This window comes from Sorex fumeus, unplaced genomic scaffold (assembly GCF_029834395.1).
Source record: "Sorex fumeus unplaced genomic scaffold, SorFum_2.1 ptg000048l, whole genome shotgun sequence".
NCBI lineage: Eukaryota > Metazoa > Chordata > Mammalia > Eulipotyphla > Soricidae > Sorex > Sorex fumeus.
The window spans coordinates 5,183,636-5,208,497 of record NW_026606105.1 but is presented as its reverse complement, the minus strand read 5'-3'; the positions used below and the strand labels follow the sequence as shown (position 1 = coordinate 5,208,497).

Below are 24,862 nucleotides of genomic sequence, written 5' to 3'. Positions count from 1 at the left end.
CAAGCTACCGAGAATACCTCGCCCGCATGGCAGAGCCTGGCAAGCTACCTGTGACATATTCGATATGCCAAACACAGTAACAAGTCTCACAATGGAGATGTTACTGGGCCTGCTCAAGCAAATCGATTGAACAATGAGAGGACAGTGCTACAGTGCTACCAGGAATGAATGATCCTTGAACATAGAGCCAGGAGTAAGTTCTGAGCACCATGGGGAATGGCTTCCAAAACCAAAAAAGAAAATAATAATACTATTAAATATATTGGAGCGATAGCACAACTGATAGGGCCTTTGCCTTGCACGCAGTCAACATGGACGACCCGAGTTCAATTCCTCCGCCCCTCTCAGAGAGCCTGGCAAGCCACCGAAAGTGTCTCTCCCGCAGGGCAAAGCCTGGCAAGCTACCCGTGACGTATTTGATATGCCAAACACAGTAACAACAAGTATCACAATGGAGACGTTACTGGGCCCGCTCGAGCAAATCGATGAACAATGGGAGGACAGTGACAGTGATTATAAATTAATAAATTGAAATTACAGAACTGAAGAGATAGTGCAAGGGTTAAGGTTACCTTGCATGTAGCTACCCCCTCCAGAAGTGATTCCTGGTGCTAGAGCAATAATACAGCCGGAAAAGTGTTTGCCTTGCATGGCCAAACCAGGTTTGGTTTCAATATCCCCTGAGCACCTCCAGGAGTAATTTATGAGTGCAGAGCCAGGAGTACCCCTGAGCATTTTGGGGTGTACACTATCCCTCCCCCTCAAAAAAACAAAAACAAAATAAAAATGATCCATGAGCATAGAACAGGGATAAACCCCGAGGAAAGTTGGGTGTGGTCCCAAATCCCTTCCTTGAAATAAAAATTTACAGTCAGTCTTGTTTTAATTTAAGATAAATTAGTATTTTTCAATAAACCATGATAATCCTTGGCTCACAAAAGTTATAATTGTTATTTCAAGTTTCGTATCATTGTTGTTGACTAAAATCCAGCAATTTTTTATCTCTAGAAGCAATACTTCTAGAAGAATAAAGGTCATACATATTTTTTCCAACAAAGATTAATAGACAGAAAAAAAGAAGAAGTACATAAATATTTTTAGAATACCCTCAAAAATATGTCCTAAATAGTAGGCTCATTCAACGATATTGGTCTATAATTTCCTTGTATAATTCCTTTTGGCCTATATATCCGGCTAGTGCTAGCCTAGGAGAATGAGTTTCGAATCATTCTTTATTCTTCCAATTTTTTTTTGAAATATTTGAGAAGAATTGATCTTTATTCTTTTTTAAATGTTTGGTAGAGTTTTTCAGTGACGCCACCTAGTCCTGGAGATTTTCGAGTGATATATATATATCTATTTGCGGCCGCGCGACATCTTATCAGGACATCTTTTTATGATATCTTATTATCTCATTCCTACTTTGGACAAACTTGCAGGCTATCGAATGTAGCCTGCCCACAGGGCAGAGTCTGGCAAACTCCCCATGGCGTACCAAATATGCCAAATACCAGTAACAATGATGGGTCTCATTCTCCTAAAGAGCCTTGAATATAATCTCAGGGCTAGGATGAAAGAGATGTTACTGGGGCCTGCTCGAGGCAATCGACGAATAACAGGATGATGAATGAATGAATGAATGAATGAATATATATATATTTAATTTTTATTAGTGAAACACTGTGGGGTACAGTTGTAGACTTACAAACTTTTGTGCTTGGGTTTCAGTTATACAATGATCGAGTACCCATCCCTCCACCAGTGCCCATTATCCTTCACCAATGAACCCAGTAACCCACCCCCCCCACCTCAGCCCCGCCCCCCACCACTGCCCTGCCTTTGTGGCAGGGAATTCCCTTTTGCTCGCTCTTTTGTGCAGGGTGTTGTGGTTTGCAATAGAGGTATTGAGTGGCCATCATGTTCAGTCTATAGTCTACTTTCAGCACACATCTCACAACCCGTGCATGTTATTTCCTTTACTTGGTATTCCCTTCTCTATCTAAGCTGCCTTTTCCCCCAGAATCTACTGCCAGCTTCTTCCAAGCAATGGAACAGACCTCCTGGTACTTATCTCAGCTATTCTTGGGTGTTCGTCTGCCATTCTGTTACTTTATATTCCCCAGATGAATACAGTCTTTCTATGTCTCTCCCTCTATTTCTGACTCATTTCACTTAGCATGATACTTTCCATGTAGAACCACTTGTATGCAAATTTCATAACTTCATCTTTTCTAACAACTGCATAGCATTCCATTGTCTAGATATACCAAAGTTTCTTTAGCCAGTCGTCTGTTCTAGGTCACTAGAGTTTTTTCCAGATTTTGGCTATTGTGAACAGTGCAACAGTGAACATACAAGTGCAGATGTTATTTCGACTGTACTTTTTTTGAGTGCGATATTTTTTATTAAATTTCTTTGTTTAATCATTGCCCTGGTCAGATTTCAAAGTAATTGGAACATTGAATTTTAATGGCAAGTGGCAAATGTAATATGAATGTGAAATAAAATTATTGTAACCTTTAGATATCCATATTTTCAAAGTCACTGGGAACAGTTTTATTTTAATGTCCCTTTTCTGTGAATATTGTAAGACCCTTCAATTTTTTAACATGTTCATTTTTACTACATAACAATGAAGACTGTAGACTCAGGAATCTAGCTATTAGGGTTCAATTTCTGGTTTTAGGATTTACAAGCTGTCTTATCTTAAAAAGACCATTTAACATCTTTAAATTCAAGTATTTTCAGATTTCAAATGGAAGTAATTATTAGTATTATCTCACAGATAATTGTCAATACTGACTATCATTTAAGAGCCTGAAAACATCATATAGCGTTTAGGAAATGATGAATACTAGTGATGATTACATTTTCCTTATACAAAATAGAGAAATAGTGAGTACTAAGAAGGAAACAAAGACTTCAGTGTGACCCTAGCTCACAGAATTTTGGCAACAGCACATTTCTGGAACAAAGTTCCTTCTGACATCAAAGATTTAGAATTATTGAATGCCTGTAGATATAAGCTAGAGTAAAATCTGTATTCAACACTTTCATGTCTTCACAGTACTACATCTATTTTCTGAAAATTTATCTGTGCTTTTACGAGTTTTTTGCTTCTATAATACTCTATAATGTTTATTAAATTTCTTTAATAATATTCTATTATTCAAAATAATACATAATTTAGCTGGAATTCGGGGGTTATTTATGGTAGGAGGGGACAGACAGTGGACTCTGTGCCAGCTATAGCAATGCAATTCCAGTGCAAAAACAGGCAAGAGCTTAGAAATTGGAAGACATAACTAAATGAAATCATGAAAAGAACAAGATTACTGGCAATCTTAAAAGTTTTTATAGTTTATAAAGCTTCCGTTACATAGCTTTATAAAATTTCACATATTTTAAGAGACAATAAATAGAGTCTTTTGGCAGCAGTTGTTATGCACTGGACATCAGGCCAGCCTGGGCTTTGTCTCAGCTTTACCATGAACTAATTGAATAATATTGGGCAACTGAATGTGACTTTCAATTTCAGTGTCAGTATCTACTTAAAAATAAGATGATAATAGTGATGACAGTCTTTCTGTTATTAAGATCCTACAAAGTCTATAACATACTAAGTGATTAGAAAAACAAATTTGTGTGATGGATCACCACTATTAAGTCAATCAAATTGACATCTTCAGTCTTCCAGCAGGGCCTATGGCAAGGAAGGAGACAGATGCGTGGTTTGTCTAGAAGGCAAGTCAGTCTAGACAGTCCCAAATTGAAGGCCCTTGACCTTTTTATTGGGTACATCTTCCATTTCACTCTTCCCCCTCAACACATGCACCATTCATGATGAATCAGTTCATAGAACAAAGGATAAATCGTTAATGCATGTATGGGAATGGGGAATATGCATGGGGACAATGGGAATGCTTTGCTCTTGGATGAAACTTTTCCTGACAAGTTGTCTATATTGCTACTCCAGTTGACCAAAGTCTGATCTCATCATAGAAGATGTTTCCTACTTAGGTCTGAACTTTCCCTTAGCTTGCTTTACTCAGACAAAGCCCATATCTTACAATTGGAATTTAAGGGGCAATTTTCAAGTTTTAAAATTAGGTTGGTGACTAAGGATAGTAGATACATGGGACAGATAGATTGCTCTGTAACTGGAAGCCTGCATCATGCGCAAAGGGGAGAAGGCAGCTGGAATAGAGAAGGAATCACTAAGAAAATGATGGTTTGAGGAACCGGTCGGGATGGGAGATGTGTGCAGAAAGGAGATAAAGGACCAAACATGATAACCTCTCAGTGTCTGCATTGCAAACCATAATGCCCAAAAGTAGAGAGAGATTATGAGGAATATTGTCTGCCATGAAGGCAGGGAGAGGGCGGGAAAGGGGGTTATACCGGGGATATCGGTAGTGGGGAGTGTGCTCTGGTGGAGGAATGGGTGTTTGATCATTGTGTGATTGTAACCTGAAAGCTTCTAACTATCTCATGGTGATTCAATAAAATTAAAAAAATGAAAATAAATAAAATTAGCTTGGTGAGTAAGTAAGCTTTAGATTATATCTTAATGTCTTGGTCTACGTCAATCCTGTATCTATCTTTATATTGATCTGTCTGTTGCATGTATAAGTTCACAAACCAAAAAATGACAATGGTTCTTCATATATTTAGGAGAAATGGCTTTATTTATAGACCAATTTCAGACATAGCAGAATGAATTTGATTGGGTGAGGGATGAGTCATGAAGAGACAAAGTATTTAGTTGGAAGCCATAGTCTGCTTAATCCAGCTCACGTAGTTGCAAACCCTGGTGTAGACACCGGGTTTGCCCTTCAAAGCACAGCCGTAGCCCCAGGAGACGATACCCTGGAGTTCTCCATTGCAGACCACGGGGCCACCAGAGTCACCCTGAGTAAGAGCAAAGGGACAGTTAGAATTCCCCGAATTCTCCAGATGGTAGAAGGCTCAAAGGGGTTCCTCTATTGCCACGGGGTCATCTTCCCAAGCTGACAAATTTTCAAGAAACACTTCTAATCCCTTGAAATCTAACCCTCCTTTTTCATTTCTTAGTCATTCTTTCTCCTTCCTACTCCCATATTCTCTTTTCTTACTTGCAAACGGTAGGCCCCCAAATAGGTGAGAACTATTATAGGGAGTTGAATGTTTCCCAGCAGGCCTTTCCCCATTCAAAGACCCTTTTTGTAGTAAGCCACCTGAAAGGGGCAATGGGAGGTACAGTTTGCACATAATTTTCTGTGTCTTTTTGCTCTGAACCCTAAACATTGATAACACAAAAATAAAACTCATCATTCATCCAAAGCTACTTTTCCCCACAATCTATCCCCGGAACACCCTTTCACATTTCCTTGTCTGGAAAGGGAAAAAAGAGTCGAGATGCATGAGACTGAGCTGGGTAAAAGAGTAAAGAAAGGAACCTGGCAAGAGTCCTTTCCGCCCTCCAGGAAGCCCAGGCACATCATGTTGTTGGTGATTTGGCCAGGGTAGGCATTGCGGCAAGTGCTGTCAGACAGGATGGGGGCATTCAGGCACTGCAGGAGCTCAGGGTAGTTGCCTGTTGGTACAAGAGTGCAAATAGATTACCCGGAGGTTTCCCGGACATTGCTTTCTCATTATCTCTCCTCTCTATCTCAAAATCCCTGTATTTTCTTTAGGGTAGCCAATAAATGGAAGGTCTTCCAAACTATTCTATTTTCTCTCTGACACTAGAAACAGTGACAGATATCAAACCAGAGACTGTTTCTAAAATATACTGAATAACATAACAAACAGGTACAGGTTTAGACCTCTGGCAGTAAATGTACTATCCTCTGTTCTGTTCACGTTCTCAGTTTCTAGTTCTCTGAAAATCACTCACCACACTTCATGTGAAGATGTACAGACATCTTTGCCATAGCAGGTTTTTGTTGCGTTTTAGCAAAGGAATTTTTCTAATTTCAATGATTATATTACAAGAACTCATATATGCACTTCTCTCTGCAAATCTTGCTCTGAGTGACAGTTTGGACTAGTGACCCTCAGCTTGCCTTTCACTGCTGATTTTCTTATGCTAGTTGCTTCTATTCCAGGCAACACTTACTGCCACTGCTCATGGTGTTTCCCCAGCCAGAGATGAGACACTTGGTGCCAGCAGGTGCGCAGGAAGTGGGCAGAGAGACGGTGGCCACTCTGGCGTTGAAGGTGGCGGGGGTGCTCAGCTTGATCAGCATGATGTCATTGTCAATGGTGTTTCCATTGTATTTGGGGTGGCGGATGATCTTGGCGGCGTTGATGAACTGCTCATCACCCTCAAGGACCTCGATGTTGTGCTCTCCCAGACGCACCTGGATGCGGCTATATTAAACACACACACACACACACACACACACACACATATACACACAATTAGTGTTCTGTAGCTGTCTAACTCCAGCTTCTTCTCCTTACCCAAAAAAACCCAATCAAGACCAGTAGTGCAGACACCAACCCCTAAGTGTTCATTAACACAGGTATCTGGGTTAGTCCTTTATAAGCAATTCTATCTACAAGTGTGCTTCTAGGGAGTTACCACAAAGCATGGGCTCACAACACACCATCTCCCTAGACTACTGAAGCATGGGACTGTGAGCCATCTGACCCAAATCAGATAGTGACAGGTAAAGAGGAAGATAAAATTGGTGGCAATTGATTGGCACTTCTTAGGCTACCACCACTGTTGGGAGATGCGATGGCAGAGAAATGAGAGACTCTTTTTTGGAGAATAGGTCTTTTCCATATGTTGTAGAGAAAATGCCTTGTGTTTTGTAACCACCTATACCATCTTTTCCCTGATTATGAGTCTTTACTTATTAATGCTTATAAGCCACTTATCAGGATACCTAGGACTCTCTCCACGTTACTACATGAGTCCCAAAATATCAATCTAGTGCTGGGGGCATAGGGTATACTTGAGAGTTTTGGAATCTCAGTGCTCACGCACTCCCCTCCCCAGTCCAAATCAGTTAAGAACTCTAAAGGTGCTATGGCAGGAGATGATCACAGTGAACAGGGATATAAACATTGGTCACTTACGACTTGTAGCAGTGAGCAGCAGACACGACCCACTGGCTGTTGATGAGGGAACCACCGCAGAAGTGGTAGCCAGAGTTCAGGGACACCTGGTAGGGGATGGAATTCCTGCCACAGGTGTAACCCCCGACGATCTTGTCATCATCGTCAGCGGGGAAAGCAACTGGTGGAGAAAAGTTGCAAACTCTTATACATACCTATCTCAGAAGATACTTCTAGCACTCATATTTTTGCAATTAACCGGAAGAGAGTAGACATTGTTCCCTTACCTCATCTGATCAGGAAATAGTGGATTTAAAGTAATTTTTGAAGACCTATTTCTCTGCATGCGACACACGAGCTAATGTGTCTAATTTTTGTTTTTGTTTTGGGGATACACTCCACTGTGCTCCAAAAGCCAGAACTTACTCTTGACTCTGTGCTCAGGAATCATTTCTGGCAAGCTCAGGGGACCATATAGGGTACCAGCGACAGAACCCAGGTTGGCTTCTTGCAAGGCAAGTGCCTTATCAGCTATAATATCTGTTTGGTCTCTAATATTTTTTAAATGAAATGAATATACTCCTTTCATATCACAATCAAATAAATGCATAATCACACACCCACCTTCAGATGCATCAGGAACTGTTTTATACAATAAATGCTCTAAACACCACAAAGTTAAATAAAGTTTTTACCCACAAATTCTTGATCAAAAGTCTTATAACAGGTGATCAACCTATTTACAGAAACCCTGTCCATTTGCTATGGTAAGTATAAGGTCGATGTACACATGATTTGACATAAATGAGACTTTGAGAGATGATCTGAACATCTAATTTTCTAAAAGGGAACGTAGACTTTAAATTACTGCTCTCCAATTCCTTTTTGTGCTTTTTGCTAAACTTATTACAGAATAATTTCATAAAGCGTTATACAAATCCTTCTCCTAACTCCAATGATCTTTCTAGCACTTCTCAATTTATTCATCACTGTGATCTGGTCTGTAAATTTATTCAGATTTCTTCAACTTCTGGAATTCTATATTATTATTCTATATGCTTTATTTTTCAAGCAATTTAAAGTCATTTAGGAAAAGGCTTTCTAGAATAAAGACACGTAGGTTTAATGTATACTTGCTCAATTTGAGCAAAGTTGGAAATAATTTTGAGCAGTATAAATCTAGCACATGAAACATTTTAAAATTTAGAGCCCGAAAATCATACAGAAGTTAAGGAGAATATCTAGCTGAGTCCAACCCAGTTGGATTTCTGGTACCACATAGTCCCCTGAGCACCACCAGATGCAGGTTTGGAGATCCCAAGAGCTTGGGGGGATTGTCTGTGTATCTCCATTACTACAGGGCCCATGTAACATCATATCTCTGGGCCCTTTCACTCATCCACTGGCCTTGCTGGCTGAGAATTGCCGATGGAACCAGTGACTCCTTGAGAGGTCAGAGTAAATAGATACAAAAATAAAATAAAATCATTGTCTTATTTCTTTTTCTAGTGGAGTGATGTCTTATACACAGGAAAATTCTTAGCATTTTATTGTAAAACTCAGCTCAAAGTCCTCATGCATGAGAAATAAAACATCTTTGCTGGGCTGAGTAGATAGTCTAAGCACATGCCTGAGACACATGCAAGACCTGGGCTTGGTCTCTGCACCGCATGGCCTCCAGACCATGTCCAGGTGCAACTCTAGAATAGCCCCAGCATCTCCAGGTGTGACCCCAGAGGCCCTAAAGTTACTGTTGGAAGACTCTGGTGGTCTCTGGCCCTGCAGGGCTGTAGAGGCATTGCATTCTTGGGCCTTCACATAGATACCAGTTGATTAAGTACCACCAGGAGTGGCCTAATGGACCTCCTGAGCCCTGCTTTGGAGGTCCTTCTACCTCCAAGTGTTTTCCTTGAGACCCCTTGGCCCTTAAATACCCAGAAGACTCAGACTCTTATCCCTGTACCTTCTCAAGACACCCCAAGTTAGATATTAGTCTAATTATTAACCACAAATCCTTACAAAATCAAAACAAACATTCCCTTAATGTTAACTACTATTATCTTGTCTGTTTTTCTTTATGGATTTTACTTTGAAGTTAAAATCGGATTAGGTCCCTGACTACTTTCTACATGAATCGTTCCTTCCTATTGAAGAATTTCCCCAATAAAAGACATTTAGTTATCTATAAAATATCTGTTTAAAGGTCTTGAGTATAGACCCTTATATTCAAATTTCGTTGCTCTCTTCCAAAGTGCAAAAGTGAACCTTTTAAATAATAATAGAAAGTGATTAATTTATTTTTCGGTGAGCTGATAAAATCCTATACTTGTCTCATTGAGAAATGATCATCACCTTAAGTACAATTGGTATCTGCATTGTTCTATAAAATCTTTTTCTTGTGATTCTAACTATACATAGTTAGGGCGTTCGCCTTGTAGGGCATTCGCCTTACAAGCGGCCAACATGGCCGACTCGAGTTCGATTCCTCCGCCCCTCTCGGAGAGCCCGGCAAGCTACCGAGAGTATTCGATATGCCAGACACAGTAACAACAAAGTCTCCAATGGAGACGTTACTGGGCCTGCTCGAGCAATACATATCTATTCTTGATAATTTTCTGATTCAGTTCTTAATATATTGAGTCTCACCAGCGGCTCCCAGGAGAGCGAGGAAGATGAGAGTCTTCATGGTTGCTCACTAGATGTGATACACTGAACAGTTTGCATCCACAGGTATTTATATCTCTAGTTTTGCCTTTGAAACTATGGCCCTGTTGCCAAAAAGGTGACTTTACTGGAAACTTACAAACATGAATGTAGATAATTCAGCACCAAAGTAAACATTCACCTTTGTCTAATTTTCCAAAGGTTATGAGAATGAGTAAATGAAGCCACCTGTTGCAAACTGTTCACCAAAATGGCTAACAAACAGAGAAAGGTCACCAAACAGGGATACCAACAAGTGCTTGGATTCCCAGACACAAATGCAACAAACTTTATTGTCTCAACTGTAAACTTGGACCAGGACACCTTGATGTTTAATTAATATGGACTTTTCACAATGATAAGATGTGGTTCATTGATTACTCTGGTTCTAAAGATCCATGTTCCTATCAAAAAATGAGATGATGAAATGAACAGAAACTTTCTCAAAGAAGAAATCTGAATGGCTAAAAGGCACATGAGTAAATGCTTTTCATCACTAATCATCATGGAGATGCAGATCATAACAACAATGAGATATCTCACACCACAGAGACTGGCCCACATCCAAAAGAACAAAAGCAACTGGTGTTGGTGCAAATGTGGGGAGAAAAGGAATCTCCTTCACTGCTGGTGGGAATGCCGACTGGTCCAGCCCTTTTGGAAAACAGTATGGAAGACTCTCAAAAACTTAGAAATAGAGCTCCCATTTGACCAGCAATACCACTCCTGGGAATATATTTCAGAGAGGCAAAAAAGTACAGTCAAAATGACATCTGCACTTGTATGTTCATTGTTGCACTGTTCACAATAGCCAAAATGTGAAAAAAAAAAACCCAAATGTCCAAGAACAGATTACTGGTTAAAGAAACTTTGGTACATCTACACAATGAAATACTATGCAGCTGTTAGAAAAGATGGTCATAAAATCTGTAAGTGGTTCTACATCAAAAGTATCATGCTAAGTGAAATGAGTCAGAAAGAGAGGGGCAGGCATAGAAGGACTGCATTCATCTAGGGAATATAAAGTAACAGAATGGGAAACGAACACCCAATAATAGCTGAGATAAGTACCAGGAGGTCTTCTAGCTGGAAGTAGATACTGAGGGAAAAGGCAACTTAGATAGAGAAGGGAACACTAAGTAAAGGGTGTTTAGAGGATTTTCTCGAGATGGAAGATGCGTGTTGAAAGTAGACTATAGACCGAACATGATGACAACTCAGTACCTCTATTGCAAACCACAACACCCTAAAGGAAAGAGAGAGCAAAAAAGAATGCCTGCCTCAGAGGAGGGTCAAGGTGGGAGGGGATGGAGTGGAGGGGCCTGGGAGGACTACTGGGTTCATTGGTGGTGGAGAATGAGCACTGGTTACTCGATGGGATGGGCACTTGATCATTGTATAACTGAAACCCAAGCACAAAAGTTTGTAAATCTACAACTGTACCTCATGGTGTTTCACTAATAAAAAAAATTAAAAAAATAAAGATCCATGTTAACTTCAAAATATTAATAGAAACAACTTGGTCCTTGAAAAGGTAAATATTCTTATAAAAACTACAATAATTAAGAACAAAAAATGTAATTTGCACTTATCTAGAGCTTAGTAAATACCATACTTTGGGGTCACTTGGAATCTTTCAATTTTTATTTTCAGGTCTCTCAGTTAGGGGGTCTGAGATTTTGTGTATCTCCCCGTAATAGGAGAGAATTCTACTAAAGTATGGCGATACCACCCACAACCATAGAACTACCCATCTGTTATTGCCCAAGCATCATCTGAGATCCATATTTTTTTTCAGGCATCATCCATTTCTTTATTTGTTTGGGATTTTAGAACCACACCCAGTATTGCTCAGGGGTTACTCGTGGCTTTGTGTTTGGGATTATTTCTTGAGGTGTTTAGGGAAGCAGTTGGGTTGCTGGGGATTAAACTTGATTCAGCTTCATGCAAGGCAAGTGTCCTACCTACTGTACTATCTCTTTGGTCCTTAAGATGGCATTCTTTAACAGGGTTCTACTTTTTTTTGTCCTTTTTTTAATAGCGCAGCGGTAGGGCGTTCGCCTTACAAGCGGCCAACATGGCCAACCCGAGTTCGAGTCCTCTGCCCCTCTCGGAGAGCCCAGCAAGCTACCGAGAGTATTCGATATGCCAAACACAGTAACAACAAAGTCTCCAATGGAGACGTTACTGGGCCCGCTAGAGCAAATCGACGATCAACGGGAGGGCTGTGTGCTGCTGCTATTTTTTTGTTAGTGAAACATCATGAGGTATAGTTGTAGACTTACAGATTTTTGTGCTTTGGTTTCAGTTACACAATGATTGAGTACACATCCCTCCACCAATGGCCATTCCCCACCTCTAATGCTCCTGTAATTCCTCCAAACCCCCACCCCCCATCCCACCCCACCCCTGTGGCAGGGCATTCCCTTTTGTTCTCTCTCTCCTTTTGGATGCTGTGGTTTGCAAAAGAGGCATTGGGTGGCAATCATGTTTGGTCTATAGTCTAGTTTCAGTATGCATGAGATCCATATTTTTGTCGAATGGAAACAACAAATTCCTTGTGCTTCAAAAGTTTCGAATAAATTCTGCATATCTCCTTCATTAACACATTTCTAACACTTTGCAATTGGAAACATTGAGTCTTCTCATATTATAATTGAGAACCACACAGCACAGTAAAAAAATTATATTATCTCAGACTCATCCCTCTACCTTTTTATAAATCACAAGGTATTGCTTGATTACTATTCTCACTTCAGAAATTTGAAGAAGATCTCTCTCTCAAGAGGTCATTAAAGATACCCTTTCTGATGCCTAGAAGATAAGAATCTAAATTCCTTTACCTAACAAGTAAGGACTTTCAGTATTTATCCCTGGCTTAGCTATAAAGTGATTAAGTGATTAAGTGATTATTTTTTCTGTCCTCTATGTGCTACTTATTTTCTATCATCAATTCTTTTATATATTTATTTTATTTTTCTTTATTTTTTCTTTTATCTTTGGTTTTATAATATTATAATCTCTCCTAGGCAGTCAAATTCTGGAGTCACCCACATACCAGAAAGAGTGTCTAATTCTCTCTCTTTCTCCATGAATTTCCTAGATAAAGCTATTCTTATTTCACACAAAAAATTTTCTACTAACTCAGCTATTTCTTTAACAACACATCCCCTTTGTCACTCAAAATGTCTTTTTTCCATACTCACCAAACATGTCATTCATTTGTTTTCAAGCAGTTGTAACTAGATACTTTACAAGACTGGTGGCAAAAAAGTCATATTTACTAAGCCATGCTTAGCATATACACCAGTGTCTTTTAAATACTTGAAGGTTCAGTGATCTTTTTTAATTAAATCACTGTGAGATACACAGTTACAAAACTTTCATTACTGGGTTTCAGTCATACAATGTCCCAACATCCATCCCTCCACCAGTGTACATTTCCCACCTCCAATGTCCCCAGTACTTTTTGAATGAATGAACCAATGCTGGGGATTTTGACAAATTTCACATTGTTTTTATACATTATGTAAAAAGTTACTTTAAAAAAACTTAATTCTTTTTTTAAACTTGATTTCTAGTTGGATTATCGTCAGGAACAAGAATGATCAGGGCTGGAGCGATAGTATAGCAGACAGGGCATTTGCCTTGCATGCAGCCAATCCAGGTTCGATTCCCAGCATCCCATGTGGTCCCGTGAGTACAGTCAGGAGTAATTCCTGAGTGCAAAGCCAGGAGTAACCCCTGTGCATCGCCCAGTGTGACCCAAAAAGCAAAAAAAAAAAGAGAAAAGAATGATCAAAAGCCATTGTGAATCTCATGTAAAGTCATGGAGCCACTACACTGAGGGAATGGGGGTAGAGAGATGCCTCCTTGGGCATTAATGTTTTGCATAATCCATCCTGCATAATGATGAACTTCTGTGAAGAATCCTTGTCTTCCCCAAAGAGACACTTCCTTTTGTCCAGGACAAGATTCCATGCACTCCCCCACCACAGATGACTGGAGAGGCTGCGATTTCCTGCCAGAGAGAAATGGAATAGGAGGTCACACTTGATTTGTCCTCAGAAAAACCAGGTGTAGCAGAGGCATCTCCTGGACTGAACTCATTTCTCTTTTCTTTCTTCTTTCCTCCTGAGCAGTGATTTCAAGTGGTGTTCAGGGAGCCAAGAGGCCACTCCTGGTGAATCACAGCCAACCATGATGGATGGTTGAATACTACTCTCAAAGGATTCTACATACTCCTTGGGCCCTGCAGACCATCTTGGCAATGTTTCGGGGTCTCCAGGACCACACCTAGTAGAGCTGCTTTGGTGGTCTCCAGAACCACACCTAGTGGAACTCCTTGGGGGGTCTCCAGGACGATACCTGGTGGAACTGCTTGGGGGTCTGCAGGACCACACCTAGTGGAGATACTTGGTGAGCTCCAGGTATACACCTAGTGGTGCTCAGAAGTCCATGTGGTGCTGGAGATTGAACTTGGGTCGGATGCATGCAGGCATGCACCTTCACACCTGTTTCTCTTCCAGTGCTCTATCTTCATTTCTCTTAAGAGATAACAATTCTCTTGACAGTTTTGTTATGCAAGGAAGACAGAAATGACAAATGGTTTACTCAGTAATCTTTACCCCCTCAAAATGGATTTTTTTTTAAAAACATAAATATGGTTATTAGGTGCAGAGAGTAGAGGGAAAGGGTACCATTTTATTCCTAATAATGAACTGTCCTAATAATGAATTGTCCTACTCATGGTCTTCTTGCTATTTTCTTGTTGAATTAAAAAATTCTTATTTTTAGACAAGATGTAGTAGATGTTCACACACACATGATGCTTTCTTTCTTCATGTGTTTATTTATTTTATTAAGGCACTCATCACTCGGAAGAATATATTGGTTAATCCAGGTTAGGATATCAGGGCCACAAGCTGTGGAAAAGATAAAATAAAGATTGTCTCTTTCTTTATCACATAACTCATGTGATCAGCATCCTACATTGTAATAACTAGCCAACACATTAATCTATGAAAATACTCATTGTAGGTAATGTGCATTCTAGAAACTTTCAAAAAACCATGGGATAGTAACAAGTGATAGACACAAAGCTTGTATCCTTCAAAGTCTCCTATTTTGGACATATATTTCCATATATTTACTCATAAGAGAAAGTAAATAATTTTAAAGTATATAAACTGCTTTTACAATTAAGAAATTTGCACGAGCTGGGGTGTTAGTACATATAGTGGTGCTCAAGCCTTACTCTTGCTTCTGTTTCCAGAGGCCTCTCTTGACAGTGTTCTGGGGACTGTTGTGACGGCAGCGATTGAACCAGCATTAGCTACACACAACTCAAGTGCCTTAGCCTTATATTATCTCCAAGGTCTCTAAACTAATTTTTTAATTAAAACACATTGTGCATAAATGTTTGGATTCTAAGTATACCTATATACATATGTAAATAAGTGTATGAATTCCCCCTGCCAGAAGGAATACTATTCCTCTCAGTCACAGAGTTTGTGATGCATAGCCATCATTGTCACCTCACCCTTAGGATGCAGGGCGTCTCAACTTGGTACCATTTAATTTTAATTCTGCCAGAGAATAACAAGTATGAAAACAATAGACCAAGAGACTGACTAAAGATTAGAGATTGCTTGAACTAAGGTTAGTGTTACTTCTATAAAAGATGTTTTTATAGAGTACACTCAGTCTAATTTTCTAAAGAAGATTAGACCACAGTGAGTTTAGAAAGAGGAGTTAAGTTCAATTTAAAGTTTTTAATTTGGGGAGTGGGGGCAATTGAATTAAACTGCATCTAGGTGAGAGTAACCTCCTACCTCAAATAATAAACTCCTAATTAAAATGTCAGCATGACTAAAAGTAGTCTATAGACCAAACATGATTGCCTCTCAATGCCTTTCTTGCAAAACACAGTACCCAAAAGAAGAGAGAGAGAACAAGGGGGAATACCCTGCCACAGAGGCAGGATGGGACGGGGGGGATGGGGGGTGGGGGGATGCTGGGACCCGTGGTGATGGATGATGGGCACTGGTGGAGGGATGGGCACTTGATCATTGTATAACTGAAACCCAAGCACAAAATTTGTAAGCCTATAACTGTACCTCATGGTGTTTCACTAATAAAAAAAGAAAAAATAATAATAAAAAATAAAATGTCAGCATGATTACAGAATTATTCACTATGATTTGATACTTATGTAATAAAAATATTGGGGGCTGGAGTGATAGAACAGCGAGTAGGGCGTTTGTCTTACATGCGGCTGACCGGGGTTTGATTCCCAGCATCCTATATGGTCCTCTGAGCACCGCCAGGACTAATTCTTGAGCACAGGCATAGCGATAGCACAGCGGTAGGGCGTTTGCCTTGCATGCAGCCAACATGGCTGACCCGAGTTCGATTCCTCCGCCCCTGTCAGAGAGCCTGGCAAGCTACCGAGAGTATCTCGCCCGCACGGCAGAGCCTGGCAAGCTCCCCGTGACGTATTCGATATGCCAAACACAGTAACAACAAAGTCTCCAGTGGAGACATTACTGGGCCCACTCGAGCAAATCGATGAACAACGGGAGGACAGTGACAGTGACAGAGCCAGGAATAAAAATTTATGTGGTTTTGTTTTCAAATGATGCATGATTCATTGTTTTTGTAAAATATGATGTGTTGGATACAGTTGGTGCCGAACCAGACTGTTAGGATGAGCCTTTGGCGACTGACCTGCAAACAGGCAGGAGCACAGGTCTCATGAAAATGAGGGAGCCATGACTTGTGTGTCCCGACTGGTTTGGAAAGGGTCAGCATCTCTTCCCTTGGCTGCTTTTTAGCTTTCAGTGCTACACAGAGCAACCTTCCCTTTCTCACAGATCCCTAACCCAGCTCAGCTTTGAAATGCAGACATCCTCAGACTTCCCCTTATCACTCCAGGTGCAAGGGGCTGTAGCCCACATTGCCAGGCTGCTTGGTCTTGGATTCCTCTTCGGAGGCTGCGAGTGTTGGACAATGTAGTTTTTGCTGTCTTGATATCCTCTTGTAACCCTGTTGGGTACCGAGCGGGACATGACAGACTCCATAACGGACTCCATTCTTGAAGCCCCTGCTCCATGCCCCGTTTTGCAAGCCCCTGTCCCGCATGTCGTTTTTCTAAATAGTTTGTATCTCTCAACAGTCTGGTTCTCTCAGGATGGTGCTCCCCACCCTACCCCCACCCCCGGCCATGGCCATCTGCAAAAGAGGAACATCTGGGCTGATAACTCGGCCTTGGATCTCAGAATATTTGACCTTGCCCAATAAGGCTCTGCTGTCCACTATCTAGAGAAATGACATGATAGGCGCAGGGGAGCAGGGAACTTCCGCCAGAGTAGCCTAAGAAACAGGATAAAGTGAATTATCTGCAACTGTTCATTATGCTGTTTGAAATTAGACTGAAGCTTGCTTTTTACTTATGTTTTTCTCTGAACTTGTAAGCGTGGGCTATGATATAAGCATTGACTAAAACTTGCAGCTCCTCCCTTGCTCAGGGTCTTGCTTTGGCCTGTGTGCCTGAGAGCTTGACCCCAGCTAGCTGGCTTGAATAAACTCCGCTTATGTTTTGCATTACTGACCGGACTCTTTGTGTGGTTGGAAGAGGGGAAATTATCAACCTCGGACCCTAACAGATAGAATTACTTAGACTTATAAATCCAAGAGAGACACCATAAAACTTTCATTTACTCAGAAAAATATATTGACTTAGATTTCCAAGGATGTTGCTTTGATGTTGAAAATGAAAATACAAAAGCTTACGTTTTAAAATTTTTCTTTTACAAAGCAGTCTGATTTTACAAGTGCCTTTTGGTTTATTTTTAATTGAACAGATGGATGAGTCTGAAACTACTAGAACAGGGCTTGTTAAACCCTGGACTATGGGTTCCCATAGAGGGACAGAAACACTAACTCGGTAATGCAAAAGCAGTAGGAGTTTTATTCCAGTATACTGGGGTCAACTATCTCACCCACAGAGTGATCTCTTGATAGCGGCAGGCAGCAAGCAATTTATATAGGGTTTGATTATGTAAGTAGTATATGCGTTATTGTTTCAGAAAGAAATCTTAGTTAGCAATCAAAGGTGTTTTGGCAAGTGTCTAGGGTAACAGTGGTCAGGCAAAAGTTGAACAATAGTTTCCACTTTCAGTTTATGGTTACATATGCTACTCATTCTTTTAGAGTTAACAAAGCACTGCACTATCCTGACGTTATTCATTGATTTGCTTGAGGGGGCCCAGTAATGTCTCCATTGTGAGACTTGTTGTTACTGTGTTTGGCATATTGAATACATTATGGGTAGCTTGGCAGGCTTTGCCATGCGGGCGAGATACTCTCAATAGCTTGCCGGGCACTTCGAGAGGGGCGGAGGAATTGAACCTGGCTCTTCAGCCAGGCTGGCTGCATGCAAGGCAAACGCCCTACCGCTGTGCTATTGAGGGTTAACAAAAATAAAACAAAAAACAAACAAAAAAGAACAGTTTCTGGGACATTGTGAGAATTGATTGATTGAGCCCACTTGTGATCCCAGGAACTTTCCCAGGTGGGTTCAGGTTGGCTAGTTACACGTTGTCTCATTGCTGGGAAACCAAGACTGTTTTAGTTCCTGTAACTGAACCTGAGGTCTAGCTGATTTCTGCTGCTTGTCATGGCGTCAGTTTCGCCCTTACAGGTTTAAACCTGATTAATATATATTTGTATTTATCTCAGTGAACACTGTCAGCAAGTCAAATAATCAATTACTGTCATTTTTAAAGTCAGCCCATCAGAACACCCCCCCCACTCTGATAAGTTCTGTGTTTGGATTCAAGTGCCAACCATAAATAATTTTGGCCCTGCATATATGACTTCAGCCCTTCAACCTCTGAAACTCCTCTGACTCCTGAGATGGATGGTGTTTGAGGTGATGGTGCTGAATGAAATCATTCAGGACATGAAAGACAAAGACCTGGCCGCTCATGTGTGTAATAGAAGTAATCCAATCAAACAGTCAAAATGCAGCACAAGTCAGTGGTATGGCTCCTTGGAAAATATGGTGATTATTATAGATAAAGGAGATTGGGGCAGGGTTGAACGGGTAGAGAGAATCATTAGAATAGACTGATGGTGCGGGAACTTTGTGTTGGTAATTTGCAATGCTTTGTTTACAAAAACTGTAACACTCCCCACCCCCGTTATAGCATTGTAAACAAATGGTAAATAAACAACAATTATGTCAATCTATTCAGAAGAAACCAAAAAGGCTTCCCACAATCCCCTTATAAATCCAAGATTTTGTTCTGCATAATAAAGATTGTCTGCTCAACATGGTAACATGGTTCTTCTTTATTTTAATAAGAAATTCTTTTTTTTTTTTTTTTTTTTTTTTTTTTTTTGCTTTTTGGGTCACACCTGGTGATGCACAGGAGTTACTCCTGGCTCTGCACTCAGGACTTACTCTGGCGGTGCTCAGCGGACCATATGGGATGCTGGGAATCAAACCCGGGTCGGACTTGTGCAAGGCAAATGCCCTACCCACTGTGCTATCTCTCCAGCCCAGAAATTCTTTTAATTAACTTTTATTTCAGATACAGAGTGATTCATAGCCACTGGAGATATGTAAGGAGGTCAGAATGTACTATTATCAACAAATGCATCAAAAAAATTTTTTTCATAGAATGTCCATGTTAAGACATGACCTGAAAGAGAATAACTATGTGTTCATACCCGATGAGAGCTCAGAAGATGGGGAAGGGGTGGAGGCCTGCAAAATGGCTTCTGAGAGGCATGGAAGGTCAGAGAAACACCAACCACGTGTTATAGTAATCAATGACCCTGGTATTCCCTGGTAAATGGAAACTCTCGGGTGAAGCAGAGGTCTGAGGAATCTTTCCATAGAGAACACCCCTATGTCCTTTTATAATCACCTTCAGATGTTTCAGAGTCAACTGGGATGAGTCACCATAACCTTAGATTGGATTTTGTCCTCCATTACTCCCCCAAAGCACTTATCACATTTGTTTTTCCCGCTGATGTTCATAGTTTCTTGAAGTTGTATCTGAAAAACTAGGTCACCCTCCCATAAGAGGCCTTACCACTGTGTTAGAGCAAGAACCCCTAGAAATTCCCCCAGTGTAATTGCATTGAGGTATTTGGACCCTTGTTTTAAAATTTCTAGAGATACAACATTTGACTGCCTGTTGCAAGAGTTGCTGTTGAACTGGCTACCCTGTATCACCCTCTGAAGTTTATTTTTTGACCTCTGAACTTGACCAAATGAGATTCTGGCAGTAATCAATTTACCAACCAGAATATCATGCTACAGCATTTATTTTCTTTTAAAAAATATTCCTTCATAGTATTCCTAGCTCAAAATCTCATCATGATGAAGAACCAAGAGTCAAGAACTTACAGTTTTTATTTTTTACTTCAGGTCCAAGATGGGATAAAACAAGAATTATTCAATAGTAAGGGTTCCAGAGCTGTAACTATGGTTTCCATATTGGAGTTGAGTGCAGCAGATTTAGAGAGTTTTATCATCACATCATGTTGCAGGGAATGTGAGTTGAATTCAGGGTAGCACAATGCCAATGAGTATTTTTGTATCTGTTCTTGCTTGTTTATGACACTGGGTTGATAAACTCCCAGTCAAATTATAGTGCTGCAGAAGAAGAAAGAAAAAGAAAAAAAATGGAAAAGAGCCACATAAGGTCATAACTGAAAGAGCTGTCAGAAATGTCCCCATTTTTCTAAATTTTATATAGCTTTGTTTTTTTTCAATTTTTATTGAGGCATCATGAGTTAAATTTATTTTTTAGAGCTGACTTGACTTTGTCTATAAAATTGTAATAGAAGTAGTTTATAGGATGATTGCACAGTTACATATAAACCTGTCATAAGATTTAGCACCAGGATACATTCAGGAAGTCTAGTTATAAAAATAGTAATTATTATTAGCTCGGCAAGCTACCAAGAGTATCTCGCCAGCACCGCAAAGTCTGGCAAACTCCCCGTGATGTATTTGATATGCCAAAAACAGTAACATTAAGTCTCACAATGGAGATGTTACTGTGCTTGCTCAAGCAAATTGATGAACAATGGGAGGACAGTGCTACAGTGCTACTAGAATAATAAGAATGCAATAGAGAAGGAATAATGATTAAATCCAGAGCAGTTGCATGTGTTACACTTTCTCATACAACCTATGAAAATGAATATCCTTTCTCCTCAGTCCATTTTCAATTTTATTTCATGAATGTACCACAGAATGCCTACATGAACCATAAATTCTCAAAACTAACAATGCTCACTCTCAATCCTATTTCCTTAACAAATTGACTGCCATCTCTAGAATTTCAATCATTTATCACATTCCCGACTCAAAATTGTTTGGATCTTACAGTATGACTGAGAGAAAAACATCCAAGTTTTCTATTTCAATTATTTGAGAAGTTGAACCATTTCCTATATATTTCCCACAAAGTCTGTGGAGGGAAAAAAGTACAGTCTGCATTAGAATATAAATTAAATCAATGTATATTTATATAAATTAAATAAATTTATATTTATATAAATTAAATAAATTTATATTTTCGGAGAGCCCGGCAAGCTACCGAGAGTATCCGATATGCCAGACACAGTAACAACAAAGTCTCCGATGGAGACGTTACTGGGCCCGCTCGAGCAAATCGACGATCAACGGGAGGGCCTTTACCTTTTACCTTTAAATTTATATTTATATAAATTAAATATCATATATATATAAATATAAATTTAAGAGTTCACTGTTTGAACATCTCCAAATTGAAAATCACCTTTATATGCTTCTGAAACTTGGAAGAGGTCTGAATTATAAAGTTCATTCTCACAGATCATAGGGCCACTTATGTTTTTCAAAGACCCATTCTTCTGTGGCCATTTTTGCTTGCCCTACTCTTATGACCTCATCCTACAACTTCTGCCAATCTCCTCGGCTTTGTTCTATGATCACCCTCGAACACATTTTGTTGAATCAACCATACTATGTAGTTGGCCAAATACTTGAACATCTTTGCTACAATTAGGAATGTCCTAAACACTGTTCATCTGCTCAGAAATCTCTATAGCTTTAATTCATCTCCTTCTCTTCCTGTTGATATCATCCTTTCCTAGAGTCCTGACTTGACCTCCCTAATAAAAATGCAACTCTAATTTTTGCTCTCCTACATTCAAGTTGACCACTTTCTGTTTTTTTTAAAGAATGTAGGAATACTGCTATTAGTTCATCCATTGATTAAACTGATTGAATTGGGCATGAACTCCACATTACTTTTTTTTATGTAGGAGTACTGCTGTTTATTCAGTCACTGATTAGATGATTGAATTGGGCATAAACTCCACCTTACATTTTTTTCATAATTTTATTTATTTATTGAATCATTGTGGGAAAAGTTACAAAGCTTTCAGGTTTAAGTCTCAGTCATACAATGATCAAACACCTTATTCCTCACCATTACTCATTTTTCACCACCAAGAACACCAATATACCCTCCCATCCCTTCCAATGCGTGTGAGGCAGATGATTTCTACTTAACTTTTCCCTACACTGATTACATTCATTATTTTGCCAAAAGATGCACCATTATTGTTTAGAATTTCCCCCCCAACAATCAGAATTGCTGAAAAGGCATTGTTAAATACTTTGTTTTTTATAGCTGGTTATGAGAGTCATATAATGATTTTGGATTTCTGCAAAGAGATAATTACAAGATTGGTTTCTATGCGTCTGGTGTTATGACTGTGCCGTAGAGCCACTCGTGGGGGGCAACTCATGACCCCGGTAGGGCATGAAGGACGAGCCAGTACCACTCCCCTTCCCATGAGACTGCAGTTGCCCCATCACCACCAGCTCATACCTGCCTTTCCTATAAGCCCTAAGGTGGCGGCCACCTTGTATGTGGTCCAGATGCATTTCTGCCAAAAGCCGCTGGGTTTCGAGATTTGTTTCTGAGTCTCTGGGATCATGGCCGTTAATCAGCTTGATCAGGAGCCAGAGAGGCTGTTTGTAGGCGGCGACTTGGGGTCTCATTGGGATGGGGAAGAAAGGGTCGGTTTTCCCCACAATCTATCCACGGAAAACCCTTTCAAATTTCTTGTCTGGAAAGGGAAAATGGAGTCGAGATGCATGAGACTGAGCTGGGTAAAAGAGTAAAGAAAGGAACCTGGCAAGAGTCCTTTCTGCCCTCCAGGAAGAGACATCTGGAGATGTTGCAGAGACATCTGTGTATGGCACTAATCCATTTGGGATTCAACTGGGAGTCTCTGGATCAGGGCTGTTGGTGAGCTAAGATGTTGTCCGGAAGCATATTGTGGGTGTGAGAGCAAGTCTTCTGCTCAGTTGGGGACCCGGGGTGGAACAGCCTGGATCCTTTCCTGCCATGTGACCTGGAGATTTAGTCCTAAACCCGCATACCAAGGGCCTTGCTTGTGGAAGCTCTTGGTCACTGGGATTCTATCTGGGGTAGGCGGTGAGACTGCACTTGCTCCATCTGGGGTGCCCTGGTGATACTGGCTTAGTATGGGGCCCAGAGAGATCTCCAGCTCTGTGGTGTCTTCCAGGACTTGCTACTGTGTCTCTGGGCCAGGGCTGTTGGTGAGTTAAGATCCACATTACAAAATTTTCAGCAGATTATATCTTGGTGAGGGCTATTCTGAGACCGTGTGAGTTGGGCTTGGGGTATGGTGGCAATTTTGGATTGTGGAAGCAAGTGGCTGCCAGTGACTTTGCTTGGGTGGGCCACCAGGCCAACCTGCCCCCCTCCAATTTGCCCCAGCCTGTTCAGCCATGCATGGGTCTGAGATTAACTGTGGCTTTTAATCTCTTTCCAGATTTACCTATGGGACTCTGAAATAAGGCCACTGAAAAAGCTTGTATGGCTGAGCTGGAGGTGGTTTGTGGGTGTGGCTCCCACATACTTAACTCTTGGCAGTTTAATTTCTTAGTAAACTTGGTCCCAATTTTGAGGTATCAGGAAGCCTGAAGGCACCATCAGGTTGCTGATGCTCTCACCCCACAGGTACAGGTTGACCTATTGGCAGCACCATACCCCCTTGAGAACTTTTTAAGGAAAAAAACAAACCAACATACTAATTGACTAACATCCTCTGCCAGAGTGTAAGCTCCTCAGGATTCATCTACTTCCATTTGAATCTCTCCCAGTTTTCTCAGTACTTTAAATATTCTAATATGTTGAATGAGTTAATATCATTTGTTTGCCTAAACTATCCTAGGCTGTATGCCTTTTCCTATCGTGATGAAGGTCCTCTTTCCTCTGGGGTTTTTGTAATTCTTTTAGGATGCCACTGGGACATCTGGGGCATCTCACCTGACCTGACTTTGTTTAAACAGACACCTGCCTCCTGCATCATTCCCAAGAGTAGAAGGATACTTACAGTATGGGGCAGAGTGCAGCTGTCAGTACCCACTGAGGATGAATGAGAGACCCAATACAGGACTTTGGGGTGGACTGATGATAGACCATGTTAAGGGATGCTGTAATCTGCTGGTAACTCAACCTTTTTGTTTGTAGTATCCGATGCCATAATGACTCGTAAAGATTCAGTGGAGTCATAAACAGAAAGAAAGACAAAAAGGTTGAGCAGAAAGAAAGAAAAACAAAGTTGAGAGATGAGACCTGGCTATGGATGTTTTACCCTAAGATTTTAACAGACAATATCCAAGTTCTCAATATTTTATATTTTTATATTTTGGGGGCCACACCCTGAAATGATCAGGGATTACTCCTGGCTCAGTGCTTAGAGATCACTCCTGGTAGGGTTCAGTGGACCATATTTGGTGCCTAGGATCAAACCCAGGTCAGTTGCATGCAAGGCAAGCACATTACCTACTCTACTCTCTTTCTGACCCCTGAAATATTTTGAAAATTTAGAGGGGATCCTCCATGTCCCCACCTTAAAAAGACAAACACCTCACTGAGTGGTAGAGAAGTAAATTCATGTTCTGTGAAATTAGCTCATGGAGTTATTTCAAGCTGATCAGAAACTTGCTTTTCTGGTTTTCTATCACAAACATAAAAATTATTTTTATGATGTACTTTTT

The 24,862-nt window shown here is 40.4% G+C and overlaps 1 protein-coding gene across 1 annotated transcript; it reads right to left on the bottom strand.

The window, feature by feature from the left end:
• Positions 1–4,749: 4,749 nt before the first annotated feature.
• Positions 4,750–9,761, bottom strand: LOC130032454 (trypsin). The gene is made up of 5 exons (XM_056124011.1): positions 9,697–9,761; positions 7,072–7,231; positions 6,101–6,354; positions 5,439–5,575; positions 4,750–4,911 (listed from the first exon to the last, which is right to left on the bottom strand). The coding sequence occupies exons 1-5, from the start codon at positions 9,734–9,736 to the stop codon at positions 4,762–4,764; spliced, it is 741 nt and encodes a 246-aa protein (XP_055979986.1). The 5' UTR covers positions 9,737–9,761; the 3' UTR covers positions 4,750–4,761.
• Between the last annotated feature and the right edge of the window lie 15,101 nt (positions 9,762–24,862).